The sequence below is a fragment of the Grampus griseus genome (assembly GCF_964374135.1).
Source record: "Grampus griseus genome assembly, chromosome: 16".
Classification (NCBI taxonomy): Eukaryota; Metazoa; Chordata; class Mammalia; order Artiodactyla; family Delphinidae; genus Grampus; species Grampus griseus.
The window spans coordinates 13,139,931-13,161,001 of record NC_139010.1 but is presented as its reverse complement, the minus strand read 5'-3'; the positions used below and the strand labels follow the sequence as shown (position 1 = coordinate 13,161,001).

Here is a 21,071-nt window from a genome sequence, read left to right as displayed (position 1 = left end):
ACTAGGACCCTGGCTTTCATTTCACTGAGGGTCTGGGCAGAGGAAGGGCAGGACCTGACTCAGGTTTTAACAGGGCCAATCCAGCTGCTGTGTTGAGGCAGGACAGGTGGAAGCAAGGACACTGATTAGGAGCTTGTAGCAGTGAGTCCAGCCTCCTGTCCCAGTTTCCCGTCAGTCCCAGGTGTCCGTACTTGGGAGGATGTCCAGGGTCACTGTCATTCTGGAACCAGGCTTCCTTGCTCTTTGCTCAGAGCATCCTCTCGTGGTCACGGGATGGATGCACTGTTCCTGGCCTCATGGCCAGCCCACATCATCTGGGCTGCCTCATCTTTCCAGAAGCCCCCAGCACATGTCTGCTGGCCGCACCACAGCTGGTTCCTTCTCCACTTTCTGAAGCCAGCTCTGGCAAGGTCATTGTGTTCCTGTGCCGGTCCCCACAAGTCCTCCCTGCAGCACCTTGCTCTCTACGCCCAGCCCCACCCACAGGTTCAAGCAGGGGAGCACCCTGGCAGGGGACAGCCCTGGCACGCCCATCTCCCTGCTGCCTTGGGATGCGGATGTAGTCCATGTACACACATGAATGCTGAGGTCACACCTGTGAGCACAGGCGAGAGAGCACCACCTGTGTCTGTGAGGACATTCCCATTGCAGAGACTACTGGCAGAGGGTGCTCCTTCATCCTGGGGAAGCATCTACTTTATCAAGGTTCTTAGGGATGCTTGTGAAATTTGTGAGTGAGCATGTACAGAAAGGTGCAGTGGTGCTGCATATCGGCCTAGCCAACTCCTCTGGGCCATAACATCTAGAGAAGCAGAGGGGAAGGCTTGCTCGGGGTGCAGAGGGTGTTAACTGCCCACATGGACTTCCTGAGGAAATACTGTGGCTGCCTGAGGGCCCAGATGTCCTGCAGGGCTGTGGGGTAGGGCCGAGGACAGCAGGGGTAGGTGCCTGGCAAGCTCCCTCAGGGCAAAACCCCTCACCCCTCTTGGCACTGTGGAGCTGTCTGAAGGGGAAGAGTGGCCAGGCGGGCTCAGGACCAAGGCCCCAGGCTGGTCCCGGTTCCACAAGTCCCCTGCAGAGGCCAGTGTTAGCTTTGCATCCTCTGACTGGCCTGAAATGAGATGCAGAAGCAGCAGGGGGAGACGGACAGTGTGGAAGCTTGGGGGGCTGATGTGCCAGCAGTCTGCAGCCCTGGCCATTTCTGCTAATGTTGCCCCCCTCTTCCCGACTGCCCGCCCACAGGAGCAGGTGCTGGAGCAGTGAGACCTGGGTTCCAGTCTTAGTAGAGAAAGTGGGGTGGGGGCAGACCTCCAAGAGAAGGACGGCTGTCTCCAAACTCCTGCATTCTCTTGGAGGAGGCTGGTGAATGGACTCAGCACAGCCCCTAGTTCCTCAAGACGGAAATAGCTGTCCAGCAGGACTCAGCCTCAGGGCCAATCTTGCTACTGGTGAGAGAACAGGCAAAGGAGAACGGGTAGCTGGGAAGAGAGATGGCTGTCTCACGGGTTGCTGGGGGCCGGCGTCCTGGGACTTGCCTGGACACTGACAGCATCACCTCTCCCCATCCCAGCCCCAGGGCTTGTTCCTGAGCTCTTCCAGATCCCACCCCCTCCCTCTCCCCACTCAGCCTCTGGGCCCTCCGGTTCTAGATCTCCCAGAGAGGGCGCTCTTCCCTCAGTCCACCTTTTCCTTTCAGATTCTCAGAGCCCGCGTTGGGGGCAACGCAGGAACGCGGGGGAGGGGAATATCCGTCACCGGACAGGATTCTTTCTGAGCGCCGGGTCTCCTGGGGGCGGGAGGACGCCTCGCTGTGCCATGTGCCAGGTCCGACCCACGCTGTGTCTTAGAGTAGTCCTCCCACAAAAGCAGCTGCCGTGTCCCCTGTGTTCACTCAAGGAAACGGAAGGACAGAGAGTTCTGTGGGACGCTCGAGGCCAGAGCTGTGTGGAGTGAGAGCCCCGTGAGGGGAGGCATTCAAGCCAGATGCTGGCCAAGCACCTGCCGTAGCTCTGTAGTGGACCTCTACGATGAGGTGAGGTCGGGAAGGGGGAAGAGAGGCTCGAGGGAGGATATGGGGGCGCACGGGGCTCTCCGTTAGCTGATCTCACCAGGACGACCGCTCCTACCGCGCGCTAAGCACCGACCCACACGGCCCCCCTTCGCAAGCCCACCCGGCGCACCCAGCACCGACACCCTGCCATGGCCTCCGTCCTGACGCCACGGCCCGCTCCGCCTGCACTCCCAGCGCCCCCAAATCCAGCGCCAGGCCTGTGTGCCCTGCCCACGCCGCGCCCCTCCCGGCGCCCCAACCCCTGCACCTTCGCCACCGCTCTCCAAGCAGCGCCCCGCCCCTCCGGTCCTTTCCCCGCCCCCTGCGCCACGCCCCCCTCGAACTCCACGATGCCCCTGACCGCCCCTGGCCCTGCCTCGAGGTAGCTCGGCCCCACCCCGTCCCTCGCTACCCCTTGGCCCCTCACCTCCGCCCCATCCAGAATTCTAGCTTTCCCGGCCGTGGTCGGGCCCCGCCTCCCGGGAGGAGGCGGGCGTGGGGTAGTCCGCGGGCGGGGCGGAGGGTTGGAGCTGCAGTGGCGCGCGGGGAGAGAAGCGGCCGCACGCGGGACGCCCGGGGCGCCGGGAGACAGCGCTGGGAGCAGGCAGCCAGGATGTTTCTGGAGCCCCAGGTAGGGCTGCGGCGCGTGGCAGGTGCGGGGCGGCGGGTCGCGGAGGCGGTGACGTGGACGAGCTCGCAGGGCAACCCCTTGGTTGCAGTCGGACTGCGGGGTCAGGGGTTCCTGCGCCGCCGAGCTCGGGAAGCAGTCCTGACCTCCGGACAAGGAGTGTGGCCATCCTGAGAACATCTTTGGCCAGGCCCGGAGGAAGCCTGCCCTTGGGAACCACTCTCTCTGTGGGTCCCCACTGGGACACCAGCTGTCAGGTGGGCTGCGCCCAGGGCTCAGAACGGATGGGCAGCCCAGGCTGCTACCTGGCACGGCCTGCGGACGCCGGTGATAGTCTGTGGCCGCGTGGCACCTGCACACCTGGTAGGGACCCATGTGGGGTGGACAGGGCCGGAGAGGCAGGAGACAGTAGCCCCAGTGACAGGGTCGGCAGGAGGGTGGCTGCCCTGGGACTGGCACAGGCAGGCTTATAAGCGCCAAGACGACAGTGGATCCTTTTCTGGACTTGAACACAGAACCACCTGTTTGCCTTGGAGGAGGTGCCGGGAGAGGAGGTCTGTGATGAGGTGGGCACGTGGGAGGTGTGTATGTGTGATGTGTGGGCGAGAGTGAGAGTATGTGAAAATGTGGGCATGTTTATATATGGAGTGTGTGTGAGAGAGAGGGAGAGGCAGGGCAGGCAGGACTGTGCCTGTGTGGGCCCACAGACACCTGTGTATTTAAGGAGAGTGAGGCCCAGCCTGGGGCTTCCAGGGGTGTGGACCCCAAGGTGAGGGGCAGCTTCCTTTCTACAGGAAGGGAGACTGAGAACCTGTCCTGGAATTAATCCAGAGCATGAGGCAGTGTTGCATTTCCATGGCTCAAACCCTTCCTTTGAGGCAATCAGGCAATGTGATTCAGGTGCCGCCGTTCTAAGCCCTCAGCCTGGAGCTGACCGGTGTAGACCTCAGGCTCAGTGCAGGTGGGGCTCAGAAGGGGGCCGCAGCTGGGCTGACTGGGCCTGGCTGTGCCCAAGAAGCAGGACTCATTTAGTCTTTCATTCTTTCACTTATTCAGTGCACATTTATTGAGCACCTGCTGTGTGCAGGCACCATGGATTCAGCAGGGAACCAGAGACACCACAGTTCCTGTCCTCATGGCTCACCTTTTAGCAAGAGAGACAGGGAAGAAGAAAAGCACAATCAAGAAATGGAATATGGAATGTTACATGATGATAAGTGCTAAAGAGAAAAAGTAAGACAGGAAAGAGGAATAGAACATATCAAGGGTGCATATCAAGGGCAGGGTAATTTAGGTTATCAGCGGTAACCAAACAACCCCCAAAGCCAGGAGCTTATAACAACACCTTGTAATTTTCACTTATCGGCGAGTTTTTCATGGTTTGGCGGGGCCCTGCTCCAAGCCTTCCTCACTCAAGGACCTGGGCTGACAGGTCCCATGGCAGAGGGGGAGAGAGGCCCTTGCACTAACCTTTCAGTGCCCCAGTTCAGAGTGCCACACGTCACTTCTACTCGCTGCTCTTGAGCCAGATGAGTCACAGGGCCCCACTCAGTCTCGCTAGGACCAGTAATGACAATTCTGCTCAGCCTGGCGAGCAGGGGTCCGACACGTTTGGTGCCCAGTGCACTGACCACCAGTGTGGGGCAGCTGTTGTGTCTTGGGTGGGGCAGTCAGGGGAGGCCTCAGCCTGAGGACCTGCTGGAGGAGAGGGAGGGAGATACGTGGCAGTGGGAGCAGAGGAGCACAGCAGGAAGAGGTCAGGCAAGGCTTCGAAGAGGACCAGACTGGAGGCCGGTGTCAGAAGCAGAGCTGGCGAGCGTAGCGCAGGGGCCCAGGGGCTCAGGCCAGGGAGGTGGCAGCAGAGGAGGAGAGAAGGACCGATTTACTCTGAAGGTAAAGCAGGTGGCCTTGCTGACGGTGGAGCTGTGGTGTAGAGATGGAGAGGAGACAGCCGACTCCAGGAAGGAGAGGCGGGAAAGGATGCAGGTGGAGCGGGGGGCGGGGGGTTGGGGAGGAGGTGGGACAGGTTGACACCTCGGGGCGATGTCTCCTGGCACTGGCTGGGTGTATGGAGTTAGGTGAGGGTCTGGCCTGAGGTGCTAATTTGGAGCCCCAGCTTGCTCCATCCTGCAAGCCCTTGCTGCCTCCTGGCCACGCCGCCTACACCTGTACCTGCTGGCTCAGGACAGCCTGGTCCAGGCACCACGCCCTCATCTTGCTGGGCCTGCCTGCTGCTGGGGTTGGAGGAGCTTCGTGTGAGCTCCACCGGGGGAGGCAAGGTGAGGTGGGGGGCCACAGCATCTTGTGTTGACCTGGCTGCCGTCCCCGTCGAGGTTCAGGAGCACTGGGGACAGTACCACCTATAGGTCACGTACCCACCAAGCACAGGGACCACAGTGGTGCAGGGGCTTTGCGAGCTAGGCCATCTGGGAGAGCTGCTTGGGGGTGGGGAGTCACACACTGGCTTTGGGATGGGTAGGGTTTGACTTGAGAGATGGAGCTGAGGTACCTGTGGAAGCTGCCTGCACCCTCCACAGCGCTGGGCTCCTTGGCCCTCACTCTCTGGGGAGCTGCTGTTGAGTGACCAGAAGAGGGCTGGTCTGTCAGGACTGTGGTGTCACAGTCCTGACAAACAATCCTGATAAAAACAGGTCAGCCAGGAGACCTGTTTTATCTCTCTGCTCTTCCTTCTCCTAACCCACTGGAAACCCCCTGCTCATCCTTGGAAGCCCACCTCCAAATCACCTCCTCCAGGATGCCCTCCTTGACTTCTCCCTACAGAGATAGTCCCTCCACCCTTGTGCCCCCTCAACACCCAGCCAGCACAGACCTCTAATCCCGAGTCTCTCATACTGCACTGCGGTGTTACTTCTACCCCTAGTGGCACACACTGAGCTCCATTGGTTCTTCCATTTCCAAGTGTGCAGCACAGATCAGTAGGACCTCAGGGATGCTTGTTGACTGAATAAGTGAGGGAAGGGAGAAACAGACACGAGGGCTGGAATGGCCCACGGAGACTGCCTAGTTCTGCTTCCATGTGTTACACGTGGGGAAGCTGAGGCCCACAGGTGCTGCGGCTTGCCTGAGTTCAGCCAGGGTGTCAGGGGTCACAGCTGGCCCCCTGCCCAGGATGTCCACTATGCCAGGTTCTGGGCTGGCTGGAGTCCTGTGGGTTCCAGGACAAGGGGAGCCCAGAGGCAGACAGATTGGAGGGCCCTGGGTGATCGATCATGTGGACAGTGGCCCCGGGGTCTCCAGAGGAAAGCAGCCAGGGACCTCCATCGTGGTTCTTTGCTTCTCACCCCCTGGAGCCCTGCAGCCCCCAAGCGTTCTGGCCCTGTGGCCTCATGGTCGCTGGCCAGCCGGTGGGGTTTCTCTGGCAAACCCACTGCCCTGTGTCTCAGCCTCCAGTGGAAGAACCCCACCCTCACTGTCCCGCTCACACCAGCCTGCCTGGCTGGGGCCAAGCCCACGGCATTTCCCAAAGGTCAGTGTCGCTGCCGCACGAGCCGCCCCCTGTGGCGAGTGTGAGTCAGAGGACTTGGAGCCAGCGCTCGCGTCTCCTTTAACCCTCACGAGGTGGCTGTTCCAGTGACACAAGAGGAAGCTGAGGCTCTGAGGTATAAGGCAGCGCCATGAGCAGAGCAGGAAGAGGCGACATTCATTCTGGGGCTGGCCGACCCCAGAGCCTGGCCACCCTGCGCGCACCAGAGCCCCGTGCAACCTCCTTAGAAGAGGGGTGGCAGGCCCCTAGAGGTGCCCAGCCCAGAGGGCAGAATGCTGCGGTGTCAGGGGTGTGTGGCCAGTAAGGGGACTGTGGGCTGGGTGGCTGACCTGGGTGGCAGGGCAGGCCCACTGGGAGCAACACGTCCCTGCCCAGAGGCTGGGAGACCTGCAGAGCTGGGAGGCCCCAGGGCGCGCACGCACGCACGCACGCACGCAGGCAGGCACTGGCTCACACACACCCTCCTCCCTTCTGCCGCTGGGGTGAAAGCACGCACTCCACACGGACTGAGTCAGGATGTCTTTGGGGATGGGAATACCTGTCTCCAGGCGAGGTTGATAGGTAAGACAGCGATCTTTAAAAAATGTATGTTAGGTAATTGGTAATTAAACTCTCAGTATTTTGAACAGATTTTTCAGTTGGGCTCCCTGGAAAACCCAGGAATGAATTTAATTCATTTCTAATGTATCTTGTTAACATTTTCTTATCTTAGTGTGTTTTCTGAAAGGTACAAAGCAACTTTATTTTTTTATTTATTTTTTATTTTTTAACATCTTTATTGGAGTATAATGGCTTTACAATGGTGTGTTAGTTTCTGCTTTACAACAAATTGAATCAGCTACACATATACATACGTCCCCACATCCTAGCAGTTGTCCTTGGCTTGATCTTCATGTTAATGAGGAGGCCTCTAATGTTTTACTGTTAAGTCTGAAATTGGCCCTAAATTTCAAATACATCATCTTCATCATGAAGTACATTTCATTCCTACATTAATTGCCGAGAGTGTACACCAAGAATGGATATCATGTGAGGCTTTCCTGTATATAGCAGAATCATCAAATTCCTTTCCTCCTTGGACCTATTAATGTGTTGACTTATTAGCTTTTCTGAGCTAAATCATCCTGTTTCTGGAATAAATCCCACTGGGTCAGGCTCGATTGTGCTTGGAAATGCTGCTGGGTTCATTCTGCCGATATGTTGCTTGGGGTATTTTTCCTCTATCTTCATAGGTAAGAATTTATACCTACTTTTCTATTAGGGGAGATATTTGTCACATTTATAAATCAGGGTTATGTTAGCTTCATAAAATGAATAGGAAAGGTTTTCAATATGAATTGTGTAGTTGAAATAGTTTAACTATCATATAAAATTATCTTACTCTTCAAGGGTTGAAGTCATTCATTTTGGAAACGGGCTCAGCCGGGGCTTGCTTTTATATTCTCTGAGGTTTAGCTGGCTGTCAGCTTACTTAATTTGTACTCTGGTTATTGGTCTTCTTTGCGTTCTAAACATTTCTAGTCTATCTCGGTTATTCATATTTTCTAGGTAATATCCTAGTTCAAAATTCTTTCAGATCTTTTAGCACAGATTTACATCATCTATTCGTTTAAAGTTTCTTCTCCACATCTGTGGTTAGAGTCTCTTTCTCATTCCTCTGTTTTTGCATTTCTCCCTCTCTTCATTCCTTTCCTCCCTCCCAGTCTCGATCCTTCCCTCCCTCTTTCTCTGTCTGCCAGCTTCCTTCCTTTCTTCCATCCTTTTGTTGATTAGAATTGCCAGAGGTTTATCTTTTTAATTTGTTTCCCAAAGAAAATCAGCTCTTGAATGTAATCAGCCAGTTCTACTGTCTTTCTTTCCTTCAATCCACTAATTTATCTTTTAGTAATTCCTTCCTCTAGTTTGCTTTGCTGTATGTCTGTTTTGTTGAGAAGCTCTTTAAATCAAGTGCTTAGTTTGTTTTCATTTCCTCCTGTTCATTTAAAATATATTGAAGTCCATGAATTTTTCTCTGAGTACAGCTTTGGCCATGTCGAATTTCATGAGGAGATTTCTTACAAGGGTTATTTTTCTGATGTGTCTGTAATTGGAGTTTTGATTGCTACTTGAACACAAACATGATTTAAGGAAGTTTTTTAATCAAGTGGGTGACTTTTTGGGGTTCATCGTTTGTTTATTAATATCCAGCTGTGTTTATTAATATCTAGACACATCGTTCTGTCCCCTGTACATTTCTGTTTGGGTACTCCCTCAGGGTTTCATTGGTGATATGATGTATGAACAACGTGGATGAGTACTCTTGGGTAGGAGAATGTGCCGTGCTCTTTAGGCCATGGGATTTCATGCATTTTTCTCTGGATGTTTCCATTCCCACGTCTTGCGAGAATGCCCTGCAGTATTTTCATTCCTTTCTACCACTCGTCTCTTTGGGTCTGAACCACGTGTCAGGAATTGTAGAAAGTTCTAGTTGTCATCCTGCCTGTCTCTGGTCCACGAAGAGGAGCTCCCTGCTCTGTGCTTGGGCACCGGCCCCATTTCCTGGGCACAGCGGGGCAGGCGTGTTCTTGGCAGTTTGCCTTGCACTTTCAACTCTTGGCAGAAAGAACCAGCCTGCAGGCAGGAGCCGTGGGCTGTTCCTGGCTCTGCCTTGCCAGACAGTGTGGCCTCAGGCTGTCCTTCACCTCCTGGGCGGCACCTCATCTGGACAATGGTCAATAATGCCTTGGAGGGCCCTGTGGGGATGTGTAGGGCAGCCCAGTAGGTGGAAACCCCCTGTGAGTGTCACTTATTGGCAGTGAGGCTGCTGAGCTGTTTCAGGGAGGGTTTGGATCGGGCTGTCCAGCAAGGGGCCCCGTGCGGGCACGTGCACAGCTGGCCCTTGGACCCTGCCCTGCTCCCCACAATGCTGCGCTCACTGGCCTCACCTTGCACAGTGCCAGCAGGTGGCTCCTTCTGGGCCAGGCCTTGCCCATCTCGCGGGGACCCTGGCCGGCTCCACCTGCCTTCGCCTCGCACCTGCCCTTCCTTCTCCTGAGCCTGCGCTGATGGTCCTGGGTTTCCTATCAGATTGTGGCGGTTACACACCAGGGTTCAAATCCCAGCTCTCCTACTTTGGAGCTGTAAGGCCTAAGGCTGATGACTTAAACCCTTGGGGCTTTGTTCCTTGTCTGGAAAATGGGGTGACAGCTGCCTTGCCAGCAGTGTGTGCAGGGCGGTGTGCGGGGAAGTGCACTGCCCTGGGGAGGGATGCAGGCAGCTGTGCAGCTGGTATTCCTGGGGGCTGGGCTAGACACCTGGTTACCAGCCGCCAGGGCCAGGGGACATAGGGCATGTGGCAGGAAAGCTGCTTGTGTACAGAGAACGTGCGCAGGGAGCGGGAGGTGTTTCTGCTGGAGGGTCAAGATGCACGTCCTGGTCCTGTTTCTGTCCAGGCCCAGCAGGGAGCTGGGCGCCTGCTGCCCTCCACCAGCAGGTTAGCGTACAGAAGTCTCCAGCTCCTGCAGTGCAGCGGGATCCCAGGGCTGCCACTCCGGGTGTCTGCCAGGAGGATGACAATTCAAGCGAAGGAAATTGATTTTTATTTGTTTTTAAACACAAAGGGAAATCGTTGCTCAGCCTAATTAGATGTCATTTAAAAATAAAAGGACTATATGTTCTTTTTTCTGTACCTGGCACCCCCCGACGCAGCCTGGCAGGTGGAGTAGAGGCTGCTACTCACTCCTGGAAAGGCTTGAGCGTGGCTCGGACCCCGCCCCCTCCCTCCCTAGGGGCCCAGCCTCCCTGCCTCCGAAGGACCCTGAGCTCTGACGCAGTCCCCTGTTATCCTGCTCGTTCACAGCCACGCCCTGCCGCTCCTTGGGGTCCTGCCTGGCTCCTGTGGCCGGAGCAGCGGGAGCCTGGGTCAGATGCTGCCGCCTGGAACCTGGGGTTCTGGTCGGGGGGGGAGCTCTGGCTGCCCCAGATTCTGCTTAGCACACTTATGAGCAGCAGCCTTAAGTGGATGCCCCATACAGGAAGGGGATCCCAGAGGTGCAGTTCCAGTTGAGGTGGGGGTCTGCGCCCTGCCTTCCAGCCCGCCCTCCTCCGTGGCACCTTGCTGGAACCCCCAGAAATGACAGGAGTGCCTCCCCAGGTTATGTCAGTTTCCACACGGAGTCTGAGCATCACCTGGCCGTGTGCAGGAGCGCAGGGTGACCCCTGTGGAATCTGAGGCTGGGGTGGGGGTGGGGGTGGGGTGGGTGGGCGGAAGGGGAGGCCCCGGGCACCCTTGCCCTGCCCTGAGGGCCCTGAGTGGGAGGCCGGCTTGCCAGCAGCCCACCCTGTGGGGAGAAGGCAGGGATTCTCTGAAATCCTACCTGCTCCTCCTCGGGCCTCTCAAGGCTCAATAATGGGATGGTTATTGGTGGACAATGACATTTTGTCCCTTGAGCAGCCACCAGAAGAAGCTGACTGGACAGAAAGGCAGAACAGAAGGCGGAGAAAACCCCAACGCGGCAGAATCTGTATTTAGGAGTGTGAGGAGGAGATGGCAAGATTCCTGTAGTCAATTCAAATAGGATTTGGTAATAGGAGGGAATTCAGAAGGAAAAAAAAATGAATCATGCATCTGTCACAAAGCTTTAATTGTTCAGCGTCTCTTGGAGGCCGGGCCTTTGTGGAGAAGGCGCCGAAGTGCTGCGTGGCTCTGGCTCCCATGCCAGCCACCTCCTGGCTGGAGCCCGGCCTGCAGCCCTCCACCGGGGCCGGGCCTGCCCTGGTGGCCCCAAGGGTACACGAAGGTAAATGTGGCTCTTCCTCCCGGCACTTGCGCGTACGGTTTCTTGAAGCTTGGTTTATGTGAAAAACGTCACCCCTCGCCCTCCTGCCCCCGAGGCCCATCAGGCTGGGAGGATGGGAGCTGCAGGGTGCTCCCGCGGCCCCGCCTGCAAGGATGGGGCCGGCCGTGCCCTCAGGAGGACTTCTTCCCTGCTGGCAAGGCCACAGGAGTACAGGGGTGAGGACTAAAGAGGGCATGTCACCCCTCCCACTCCCCACCCCAGGCAGAGCAGCCACCTCTAAGGCAGAGCCAGTTCTTCTATTTAAAAAAATTTTTTAGAAAACTTTTGGCCGCGCTGCAAGGCTTGCGGGATCTTAGTTCCCCAGCCAGGGATCGAACCTGCGCCCTCGGCAGTGAAAGCAGAGTCCTAACCACTGGGATGCCAGGGAAGTCCCCAGAGCCAGTTCTGAGCGCCACCTGCCAGGACAGGGCAGTGCAGCTGGGCCAGTGGATCTGTGTGCCTGGACAGAGGAGTCAGCTTCTCCCCACTTTCTTCCTGGCCGCACCAGGGCCCCGTGGCTGCCCAGGCTGCGGAGAGGGCCTCAGAGGCGGGATCAGGAGAGGGGCAGTACCAGCTGCCATAACTGTGTCTAGGAAGGCGGTGGGTAACCTGGAGGACAGGTATCCCAAGTGCCTGTCAGCGTCCTGCAGTTCTGACTCCACCGAAACCAGCAGGTACTAAGCATGTCTGGAGCATGGTGGCCTCCGGCCGTGCTCACTGCTGCCTGTGAAGTTGCTGCCGTAGCCATTTTACAGAGAGGGCTCTGGGTCCCAGCTCATGGGGTGGCCGGGCCTCCGCCCAGCCCGTGTGCAGCCAGATCTTCAGCGTGTGGTCCCAGCAGATAGGACCAGGGCTTCTGGAGCTTAGGAGACACACATTTCAGCTCAAAGTTAGGAAGCTCTGAAAGCTGGGGTTTGGGGAGGGGAAGAAGGGCCCCCAGGAGGGAGCGCTCTGCCTTAGGAGTGTCTGGGTTCGGGCTGGCAGCTGCTCTCCCGACCCTCTTCTCCTCTTCCAGAGCACTGCTCTCCTTCTAACCCCTAATATCACATTCTCATCCGTGTGGTCATCACGCCTGACAGCCACAGCCTGCGCCGGGGGTCTCAGTGGGGACAGAGACCGTTTCCTTCACTGGCAGATCTCCAGTGTGTAGGCAGGTCCTTGGTGCCATTTGTGAATGAATGAATGAATGATTGGTTAGTCTGTCGGTCGAAGAGTAAGGGCTCTGTGGAACACCCCACCTCCTACCCCACCCCAGTGCAAATGACATCAGAGAACCAGACAGTTAGCCCTAGAAGGGTGGTTGGGTCCATTGTGCAGACGGGGCAGGAGGCCTGGCCTCAGCTGCCCGAGGTCCCCAGCCGAGCTGAGTTCCAGTGTTACTGGCCCTGGTTCAAGCAGCCAGCATGGGTCTCTCCCTAACTGTGGCCTCTGAGAGCTGATGGGGCTCCTGCCTGGCTCCCACCAGCTCTGGATTTTTCTGGAACTGGGATGAAACCAGAGACAGCCCCCTGAATGCACTCATTCTGAAATCTCGGCCAAAGGCTGCCCTCCTGGTTAAGTGGCCCACCAGGGTGTGGGCCAGGGCTGGCACCCAGCTCCCCCCAGGAGCACTTTCTCTCTCTCTCCTCCAGCCAACAGAGGGGAGACTGGCAAGATGTGTAATTTTCAGTTGCTAATTGTGATGCCCTGCAGCTTGCTGAGCTAAAAATAGTCTCCATTTTGTTGAGTGGGTTAAAAAATAGAAGTCCATGTGCTGCCTCCCAAAGAAGCACCACTTGCAAAGCCTGGCAGAGGCAGGGGGCTGACTCGTGCCCCTCCTCCACCTCCCAGCAGATCCCTGGGGGCTCATGCAAGATGGGCCCTCAGGGCCATTTTTGTCCCAGTTTTCCAGGAAGCTGGGATGCTTAACTTGCCATCCATGGATGAGCTTCTGGGAGCCCGTCAATCCCTGAAATCATATGCAGAGTGCCGTGGGAATGGGCACTTATCCATGTGCCCTGGGCGAGGGCCTCAGCCTTCATCTGTTGCTCGGAAGGTTATACCCCGGCCAAGCACAATGATGAGGAGAAATGACAGTCCCCAGAAGGAGCAGGGCAGTGGGGCAGGCAGGCCTGGACAGACCTACTCACCACTGCCTGCCTAAGCAGCCTAGTGCAAGTCGTGGGCACTTGGCATCCTCATCTAAGAAATGGGCATCTCCCCACCGCCCCCTGTGGGTTGGAGGGATTGCGTTGAGATGAGATATGTAAAGCCCAGCACATGGCTGGGCTCCCAACTCCTGATGATAAACGTTGAAAGTACCAAAGGTTAGTCAAAGAAAGCTTCTCCATTTCTTAGAAATTTCCAGAATTGCAGACTCCAAGATTGGAAGGGATCCTGAATTCTGACTGTGCCCTGGAAACCTGCCCCAGACAGCTCCTCCCTTTCAGAGTTGAGTGGGGGGCCTGACACTGCTCCCGTCCAGCTGTGTAGCAGGCTGTCCCCTCCCTGGGCTGCTGTCCCCATTCTCAGCTGGGGCTGAGCTGGCTGTGTCTGAGGCTGCCCTGGGGGGGCGCATTGAATGCTCGTTGAGCACTGCCACCCCTTTCACAGGATGTGCCCCGAGGGCAGAGGTGGTGTTGGGAGCAGGTAGCTGGGCATCAGAGGCCAGGGGGCCTGCGGAGCCCAGAGAGCCCACGGGTGGGGTCCCTCCCAAGTGGCTCATGAAGGATGAGGTCCCTGCCCCACCTGTAGCCCCAAGTCCCTTCCTGCCGTCCCCTCCCAGCCCACCTTCCTGCCCAGAGCTGGGGCATTGAACCGGAGGACCCCGGGCCCTGCTTCTGGGCAGGGACCTTCCCCCTCAAGGGCCAGGAGGCAAGAGATGAGGCAGGAGCAGCCCCCGGGCATGGGAACATCTCCAGGAAGCTGTGCAGCGCTGCCCCGGACAGTTGTGAGCACGGACAACCCTGCACACAGATGCTGCAGTAATTGGATGTTTGTCTCGAGTCAGTGTCACGTGCATTCCTTACCCAAGTACGTTTAAGTAAATTGTTTGTGACAGCCTCCGCTGTGGGAACCTTTTACGAGACCATTGGGCAGTGTCAGGCCTCCCCAGGGCTTGTTGAGCCTCTCAGTACAGGAAGCAGGAAAAGCACTTGGGAAAGGCCTGTACCCAGGCCTGGACGAGTGTGTGAGTGGAGGACATGAAGATACATGACGGTGTAGCCATGGATGCATCCGGTGCACACGGTGGGCTCTGGCTGTCGTAGTGAGTCCAGCAGCCCTGGCTCAGCACCATCTGGGCCACTGTCACAGCTGCGGCTCCCAGGGGTCCAGGGGGCTCCTGGGTGATGAGAGTGGAGTGCAGGGTCTCTGAAGGCCGTCTTGGGCACAGCTGGAGTTTGTGAGCGGAAGGACTGTGCCCCAGGTCACAAAAGCCGTACACACATGCCTGTGTGTGTGGCCGCCCCTCCTGGCGGGTGTCCGGCTTTTGCACGCGTGCAGCCAGGAACAGATACTCTCCTCCCGATTTTGCTGCCTGCAGGCTCCCCTTCGCTAGGGCCACATTAGAAAGCACTGCAGCAGTGAGTGGCACCCAGATCTCTAGCCAAAGTCTCTTGAAGAGGGACTTCCCTGGCGGTCCAGTGGTTAAGACTCCGCGCTTCCACTTCCGGGGGTGCGGGTTCGATCCCTGATGGGGAACTAAGATCCCACAAGCTGTGTGGTGTGGCCGAGTCTCTTGAAGAGGCTGCAGAAGGGAATTTCATTCATAATCTTCTGTGGCAAGTTCCTAAAAACCCTCTTCCCATCTTTGCCGGCATCTCTCACAGCAGTGGGGCTGCCTAAGATCTCCTCTTACTTCCCCACTGTGCTTCCCTCTCCTCCTGGGCCCTCAGTCCAGCAGCTTCCATGTCCTTGATGCTTTGGAGCGGTGTGTTCCTTAGAAGGTGTGCGCATGTGTCTGTGTGTCTGTGTGCGCTGTGGGCGCTCTGTGTGCAGGGCAGCTGCACGTACTCAGAAGCTAAAAGTTTTCACCGAGTGCCTCAACGGGGCCTCCAGCCTGAGTTGTGTGGACGCAGAGCTCCGGGCTGTACCCGCAGGAAGGAATCCCATGTTCATGCAGGCCTTGGCCGGGCTGAGCGGAACCCAGAGGACGCTGATTACTTTCGGAAATACAACACGCCGGGTGTGTGAGCACTTGTTCTGGGCTGAAGCCACCCTCCTTGCCTTCTCCCCTCCTGTATCCCCACACCCAGGCCGGGAAGTCTGGGGACCAGTGTCTTGTTTGACAAACAGCTGGGGCTCATAGGGATGGAGTAACTTGCCCCAAACCAACAGCTGGAGAAGGCCTGGGCCGGGGACTGGGTGTGTGGGCGCCTAAGCTCAGGCCCTCGGGGCACTTGGGAGCCTTCAGCTGTGCCTCATCTCGACATGGGCGGGGCTGTGGAAGCAAGAAGAATGGCTGCCCTTCTCTGAGCCCAGCCTCCCCTAGAGATGGAGGCAAAGCTAACGTGCCACCACTTTACGGGAGAGCTGGTCCCAGGGATGCGGGAGGGAGGGAGAGCAAGTAGATAGTGGGGATGGGAAGCTTTTTTGCCTCATTAATCCGAGTTTGCCCCAGGGTGTTACCCGACCTCCCCCACCCCCACCCCCGGACGCCTGGGTTGTACGCACGCGCACGCACGCACGCACGCACGCACGGGCTGGGGTGGAGCCACAGGGTCTCGCACCTGAGCAGAGCCCACAGCCCGCGCGGGAGGCCGGTGGCCTGCGGATGGCTGTGAGGCCCTAGGTCAGAGGCCGTGGGTCGGAAGCGGCGGCAGCCCGTGCTGGGCCACTAGGGTTCCATCGAGGCAAGGCACAGAGGCAGGAGGCACAGAACAGCACTGCTCTTGCTCCCAGGGGCATGTTTTCTCATCGAACCCTCATCGCAACCCTGCGAGGGAGGAGGGGCAAGAACCTCTACGCCCACTTTACAGCGGAGCAAATGGAGGCTCAGAGCAGCTCAGAGGCTTCCCCATCGTCGTCGAGACAGTGTCTCCTGACTCCAGCCTGGACTCTGTCGCCAGGTCCGAGACGCAGGCCTGAAACCACAGGAAAGGACTCGGCAGGTGTGCACGTGAGGGTCACGGGTGAGGGTGCAGACAGGGAGCGCTGAAGGAATGGAGTTTCAGGAGGCGGGGGGCTGGGCTGGGCCGTGGTGTAGGGGTAGCTGCAGCCGTATCACGCTCGGGGCGGCAGCAGGAGCTGGTCGGATGGAGTGCCTCGGCCGAGCCTAGGGGTGCCGGGCCAGCCTGTGTCAGGCAGAGTGGTGGCGGGAGCCCCGGGAGGGGCGGCAAGAGGGAGAGGGCAACAGTGCAGACACAAGAAACTCGTACGCCTCCTTGCTTCGCCCACCTGGCCCACCTGACCCACGGCCAGCCCGCTGGACACCGCTGGTGGCGGCTCATCCAGACAGGCAGCAAAGGGTTCCTCAGGCTCAGCCTTTGCCCGGCCAGTCTTCCCTGCCCACCCCCTGACCGCCACCGTGCCACTCTGCCTGTGCAGGGGCAGTGGCTGTAGCCTTCTCGCCTGGCACCCCGGCACCCTTTGAGGCTTGGCCATGGGGACCCTGGCCCCACATGCAGGGAGGACCCTCTTCCTCCATGGTGCCCCCAGAGAGCCAAGTAAACCCAGGGAAGAGACGGGCAAGCGCTGACACTGAATTCAGAGCCAGCTCTCTCCCGAGCTGGCAGGAGCGCTCCTTTCCCCCCTGCGCCTGGGATGCCCTCACGCCCACCGGGGCCTGCGCGTGAGGTGGGAAAGGTGGAAACCTGGCAGGGCCTGGCTTCTAGGAGCCGGTGAATCGCTTTCACCCGCCCGGCTGTGAGTCGTCTGCATCTATAATTAGAAGGTGCTGGCCTTCCTCCTGTGGGAACAGAGGCACAGCTGTAAGGAATCAGAGGAGGCAGGGTGGGTGCAAGTCCGTCCCCCACTGCCCCCTAAAGGGCTTCTGCCTTGTCCATACCAGCGCCAGCTGACTTGGGGCAGAGGTGCGGGTCCTTGGGGGCTCCATCCTCGGGCTCACCCCAGCCCCATCTTCCCCCTCCCTCGGGCTGGCTTCTGGAGGCTTCCAGAGCTGTCCACCGATGTCTGAGTCTGCAGCCTCAAAGTGGGTCTGGTTGCAGCCAGGAGCAGCCAAGGCAGGAGAGAGGCTCCCTGTGCTCCCTGCTCCCATTTTCACCTGGAAAGCCGTGGAAAACGCCAGTGCCCAAGCTGTACCCCCAGCCAGTTAGAATTGTGGCAGTGGGAGCTGGGCACAGTGGATTTTTAAACTCCCCAGGTGATTCTGTTGTGCAGCCACAGCCAGAGGCACTGACCTAGGTGAAGCTGCTCTCGTCACCTGGAGGATGAAACTCTCCAAGGGATAAGCACGTCCAGGGAAGGTGAGGACGTGACCCAGCAGGCCTGGGCTCGGACTCGAGGTCCTGCATTTCAGTGATCGACAGGTGATGGCACTGCTGGTTGGGCCCCAGGAGGAGCAGCGAAGCTCTATATAGGAGAGGATCTGAAACTCCAGAGCAGGCTGAGTTCTGACTCGGGGGAAGGTTCGCTGGCGCTGCCGACAGGTTCCTGGTGATGCTGATGCACTGCATTTGCTTTAGGGCGTCCCCGCAGGCTCTGGCTCCCTAGGAACCTTGGGGGCCTGTGTGTCTGGAATGGCCTGTGCGGGGCTCTGAGCAGGCACACCTGTGGGAGTCAGCACCTCAGTGGGGAGGTGCTACCATGTCTAGTGTGCAGTGCTTTACCCAAGTGAGCGCATTCATTCCTCCCAGCAAACCTCTGAAGTAGTGCTCCCTGTGCCCATTTTACAGATGAGGAAATTATGGCTCCAAGAGGTTGAGGATCCTGATAAAGCCACAAGTAGCTGAGCCAGGGTCAAACTCAGGCCTGCCTGACCGCCTTTGCTTCCATCCTGGCCCTGCTGCCATCTCCGCGATCTTGAACTTTCTTCTGTGTCTTCTTCCAACGTCTCCAAGCCTTCATCATCGTCACCCACTGAAGGTTTATCGTAAAACTTGTCAGTGGAAGCTCTGAAGCCCTCATTGCATCCCCTTCCTCTGATTATCTGCTTTGTGACCTGGGGCAGTTGCTTGGCATCTCTGTGCCTTGTCATCTGCAGCGTGCAGAGAGTAACGGTGTCTCTCGTGGGGTTATTGTGAGGATTAATGAGATGATTCAGCTCTAGCATTACTGTCACTGCTGGCACGTGAAGTACTTAAGAGTCTTAGCTCCTGTATTTCATTTTTTAAAACAATTTTTATTGGAGTATAGTTGATTTACCATGTTGTGTTAGTTTCAGGTATACAGCAAAGTGAATCAGTTATACATATATCTACTCTTTTTTAGATTCTTTCCCTATATAGGTCATTACAGGGTAGTGAGTAGAGTTCCCCGTGCCATACAGTAGGTCCTTATTAGTTATCTTTTTTTTTTTTTTTTTTTTTTTTGCGGTACGCGGGCCTCTCACTGTTGTGGCCTCTCCCATTGCGGAGCACAGGCTCCGGACGCGCAGGCTCAGCGGCCATGGCTCACGGGCCCAGCCGCTCCGTGGCATGTGGGATCTTCCTGGACCGGGGCACGAACCCGTGTCCCCTGCATCGGCAGGCAGACTCTCAACCACTGCGCCACCAGGGAAGCCCAGTTATCTATTTTATATATAGCAGTCTGTATGTGTCAATCCGTCTCCCAGTTTATCCCTCCCCCATCCCCCACCGATAACCATAAGTTTGTTTTCTACATCTGTGACTCGATTTCTGTTTTGTAAGTAAGTTCATTTGTACCATTTTTTAAGATTCCACATGTTAGCAATATATTTGTCTTTCTCTGGCTGACTTCACTCAGTATGCCAATCTCTAGGTCCATCCATGTTGCTGCAAATGGCATTATTTTGTTCTTTTCTATGGCTGAGTAATATTCCATTGTGTATATGTACCATATCTTCTTTATCCACTCCTCTGTTGATGGACATTTAGGTTGCTTCCATGTCTTGGCTCTTGTAAGTAGTGCTGCAATGAACATTGGGGTACATGTATCTTTCTGAATTATGGTTTTCTCCAGATATATGCCCAGGAGTGAGATTGCTAGATCATATGGTAATTCTACATTTAGTTTTTTAAGGAATCTCCATACTGTTCTCCATAGGGCTGTACCAATTTACATTCGCACCAACAGTGCAGGAGGGTTCCCTTTTCTTCACACCCTATCAAGCATTTATTGTTTGTAGATTTTTTGATGATGGCTATTCTGACCAGTGAGAAGTGATACTTCATTGTTGTTTTGATCTCTATTTCTCTAATAATTACTGATATTGAGCATCTTTTCATGTGCTTTTTGGCCATCTGTATGTCTTCTTTGGAGAAATGTCTATTTAGATCTTCCACCCATTTTTTGATTGGGTTGTTCGATATTGAGCTGCATGAGCTGTTTGTATACTTTGGAGATTAATCCCTTGTTGGTTGCTTTGTTTGCAGATATTTTCTCCTGTTCTGTGGTTTGTCTTTTCATTTTGTCTATGGTTTCCTTTGCTGTGCAAAGGCTTTTAAGTTTAATTAGGTCCCATTTATTTATTTTTGTTTTTATTTTCATTACTCTAGGAGGTGGATCCAAAAAGATCTTGCTGCGATTTATGTCAGAGAGTCTTACATTTAGGTGTTTAATCCATTTTGAGATTGTTTTTGTGTTTTGTGTTAGAGAATGTTATAATTTCATTTGTTTACATGTACTGTCCAGTTCTCCCAGCACCACTTACTGAAGAGACTGTCTTTTCTCCATTGTATATTTTTGCCTCCTTTGTCATAGATTAGTTGACCATAGGTGTGTGGGTTTATCTCTGGACTTTCTATCCTGTTCCATTGATCTTTATTTCTGTTTTGATTACTGTAGCTTTGTACTATAGTTGGAAGTCAGGGAGCCTAATTCGTCCAGCTCCGTTTTTCTTTCTCAGGATTGCTTTGGCTATTCAGGGTCTTTTGTGTTTCCATACAAATTGTGAAATTTTTTGTTCTAATTCTGTGAAAAATGCCATTGGTAATTTGATAGGGATTGTATTGCATCTGTAAATTGTTTTGGGTAGTATAGTCATTTTCACAATATTGATTCTTCCAATCCAAGAACGTGGTATATATCTCTCCATCTGTTTGTCATCTTTGATTTCTTTCATGAGCGTCTTATAGTTTTCTGAGTACAGGTCTTTTGCCTCCTTAGGTAGGTTTATTCCTAGATATTTTATTCTTTTTGATGTCATGGTAAATAGGATTGTTTCCTTAATATCTCTTTCTGATCTTTCATTGTTAGTGTATAGGAATGCAAGAGATTTCTGTGTATCAATTTTGCATCCTGCAACTTTACCAAATTCATTGATGAGCTCTAGTAGTTTTCTGGTAGCGTCTTTAGGATTTTCTATGTATAGTATCATGTCATCTGCAAACAGTGACAGTTTTACTTCTTTTCCAATTTGGATTCCTTTTATTTCTTTTTCTTCTCTGATTGCCATGGCTAGAACTTCCAAAACTATGTTGAATAAAAGTGGTGGGAGTGGACATCCTTGTTTTTTTTTTCCTGATCTTAGAGGAGATGCTTTCAGTTTTTCACTGTTGAGAATGATGTTAGCTGTGGGTTTGTCATATATGGCCTTTATTATGTTGAGGTAGGTTCCCTCTATATACACTTTCTGGAGAGCTTTTATGATAAATGGGGGTTGAGTTTTGTCAAAAGCTTTCTCTGCATCTATTGAGATGATCAGATGGTTTTTATCCTTCAATTTGTTAATATGGTGTATCACATTGATTGATTTGCATATATTGAAGAATTCTTGCATCCCTGGGATAAATCCCACTTGATCATAGTGTATGATCCTTTTAATGTGTTGTTGGATTCTGTTTGCTAGTATTTTGTTGAGGATTTTTGCTTCTGTGTTCATCAGTGACATTGGCCTGTAATTTTCTTTTCTTGTGCTATCTTTGTCTGGTTTTGGTATCAGGGTGATAGTAGCCTCCTAGAAGGAGCATGGGAGTGTTCCTTCCTCTGCAGTTTTTTGGAAGAGTTTCAGAA

The 21,071-nt window shown here is 55.1% G+C and overlaps 1 protein-coding gene across 2 annotated transcripts in view; it reads left to right on the top strand.

Annotated features, from left to right (window-relative positions):
- Positions 1-21,071, top strand: part of RASGEF1A (RasGEF domain family member 1A) — a 178,343-nt gene that overhangs the window by 137,935 nt on the left and 19,337 nt on the right. The window contains exon 1 of one of the 2 annotated variants that reach the window (XM_082673590.1): positions 2,595-2,681. The exons of the other annotated variant lie outside the window; for it this stretch is intronic. Coding sequence (XP_082529716.1) covers positions 2,664-2,681 — 18 coding nt within the window. The 5' untranslated portion in view covers positions 2,595-2,663. Of the gene's footprint in view, positions 1-2,594; positions 2,682-21,071 lie in introns of those variants that run through there. 2 annotated transcript variants of the gene reach the window in all.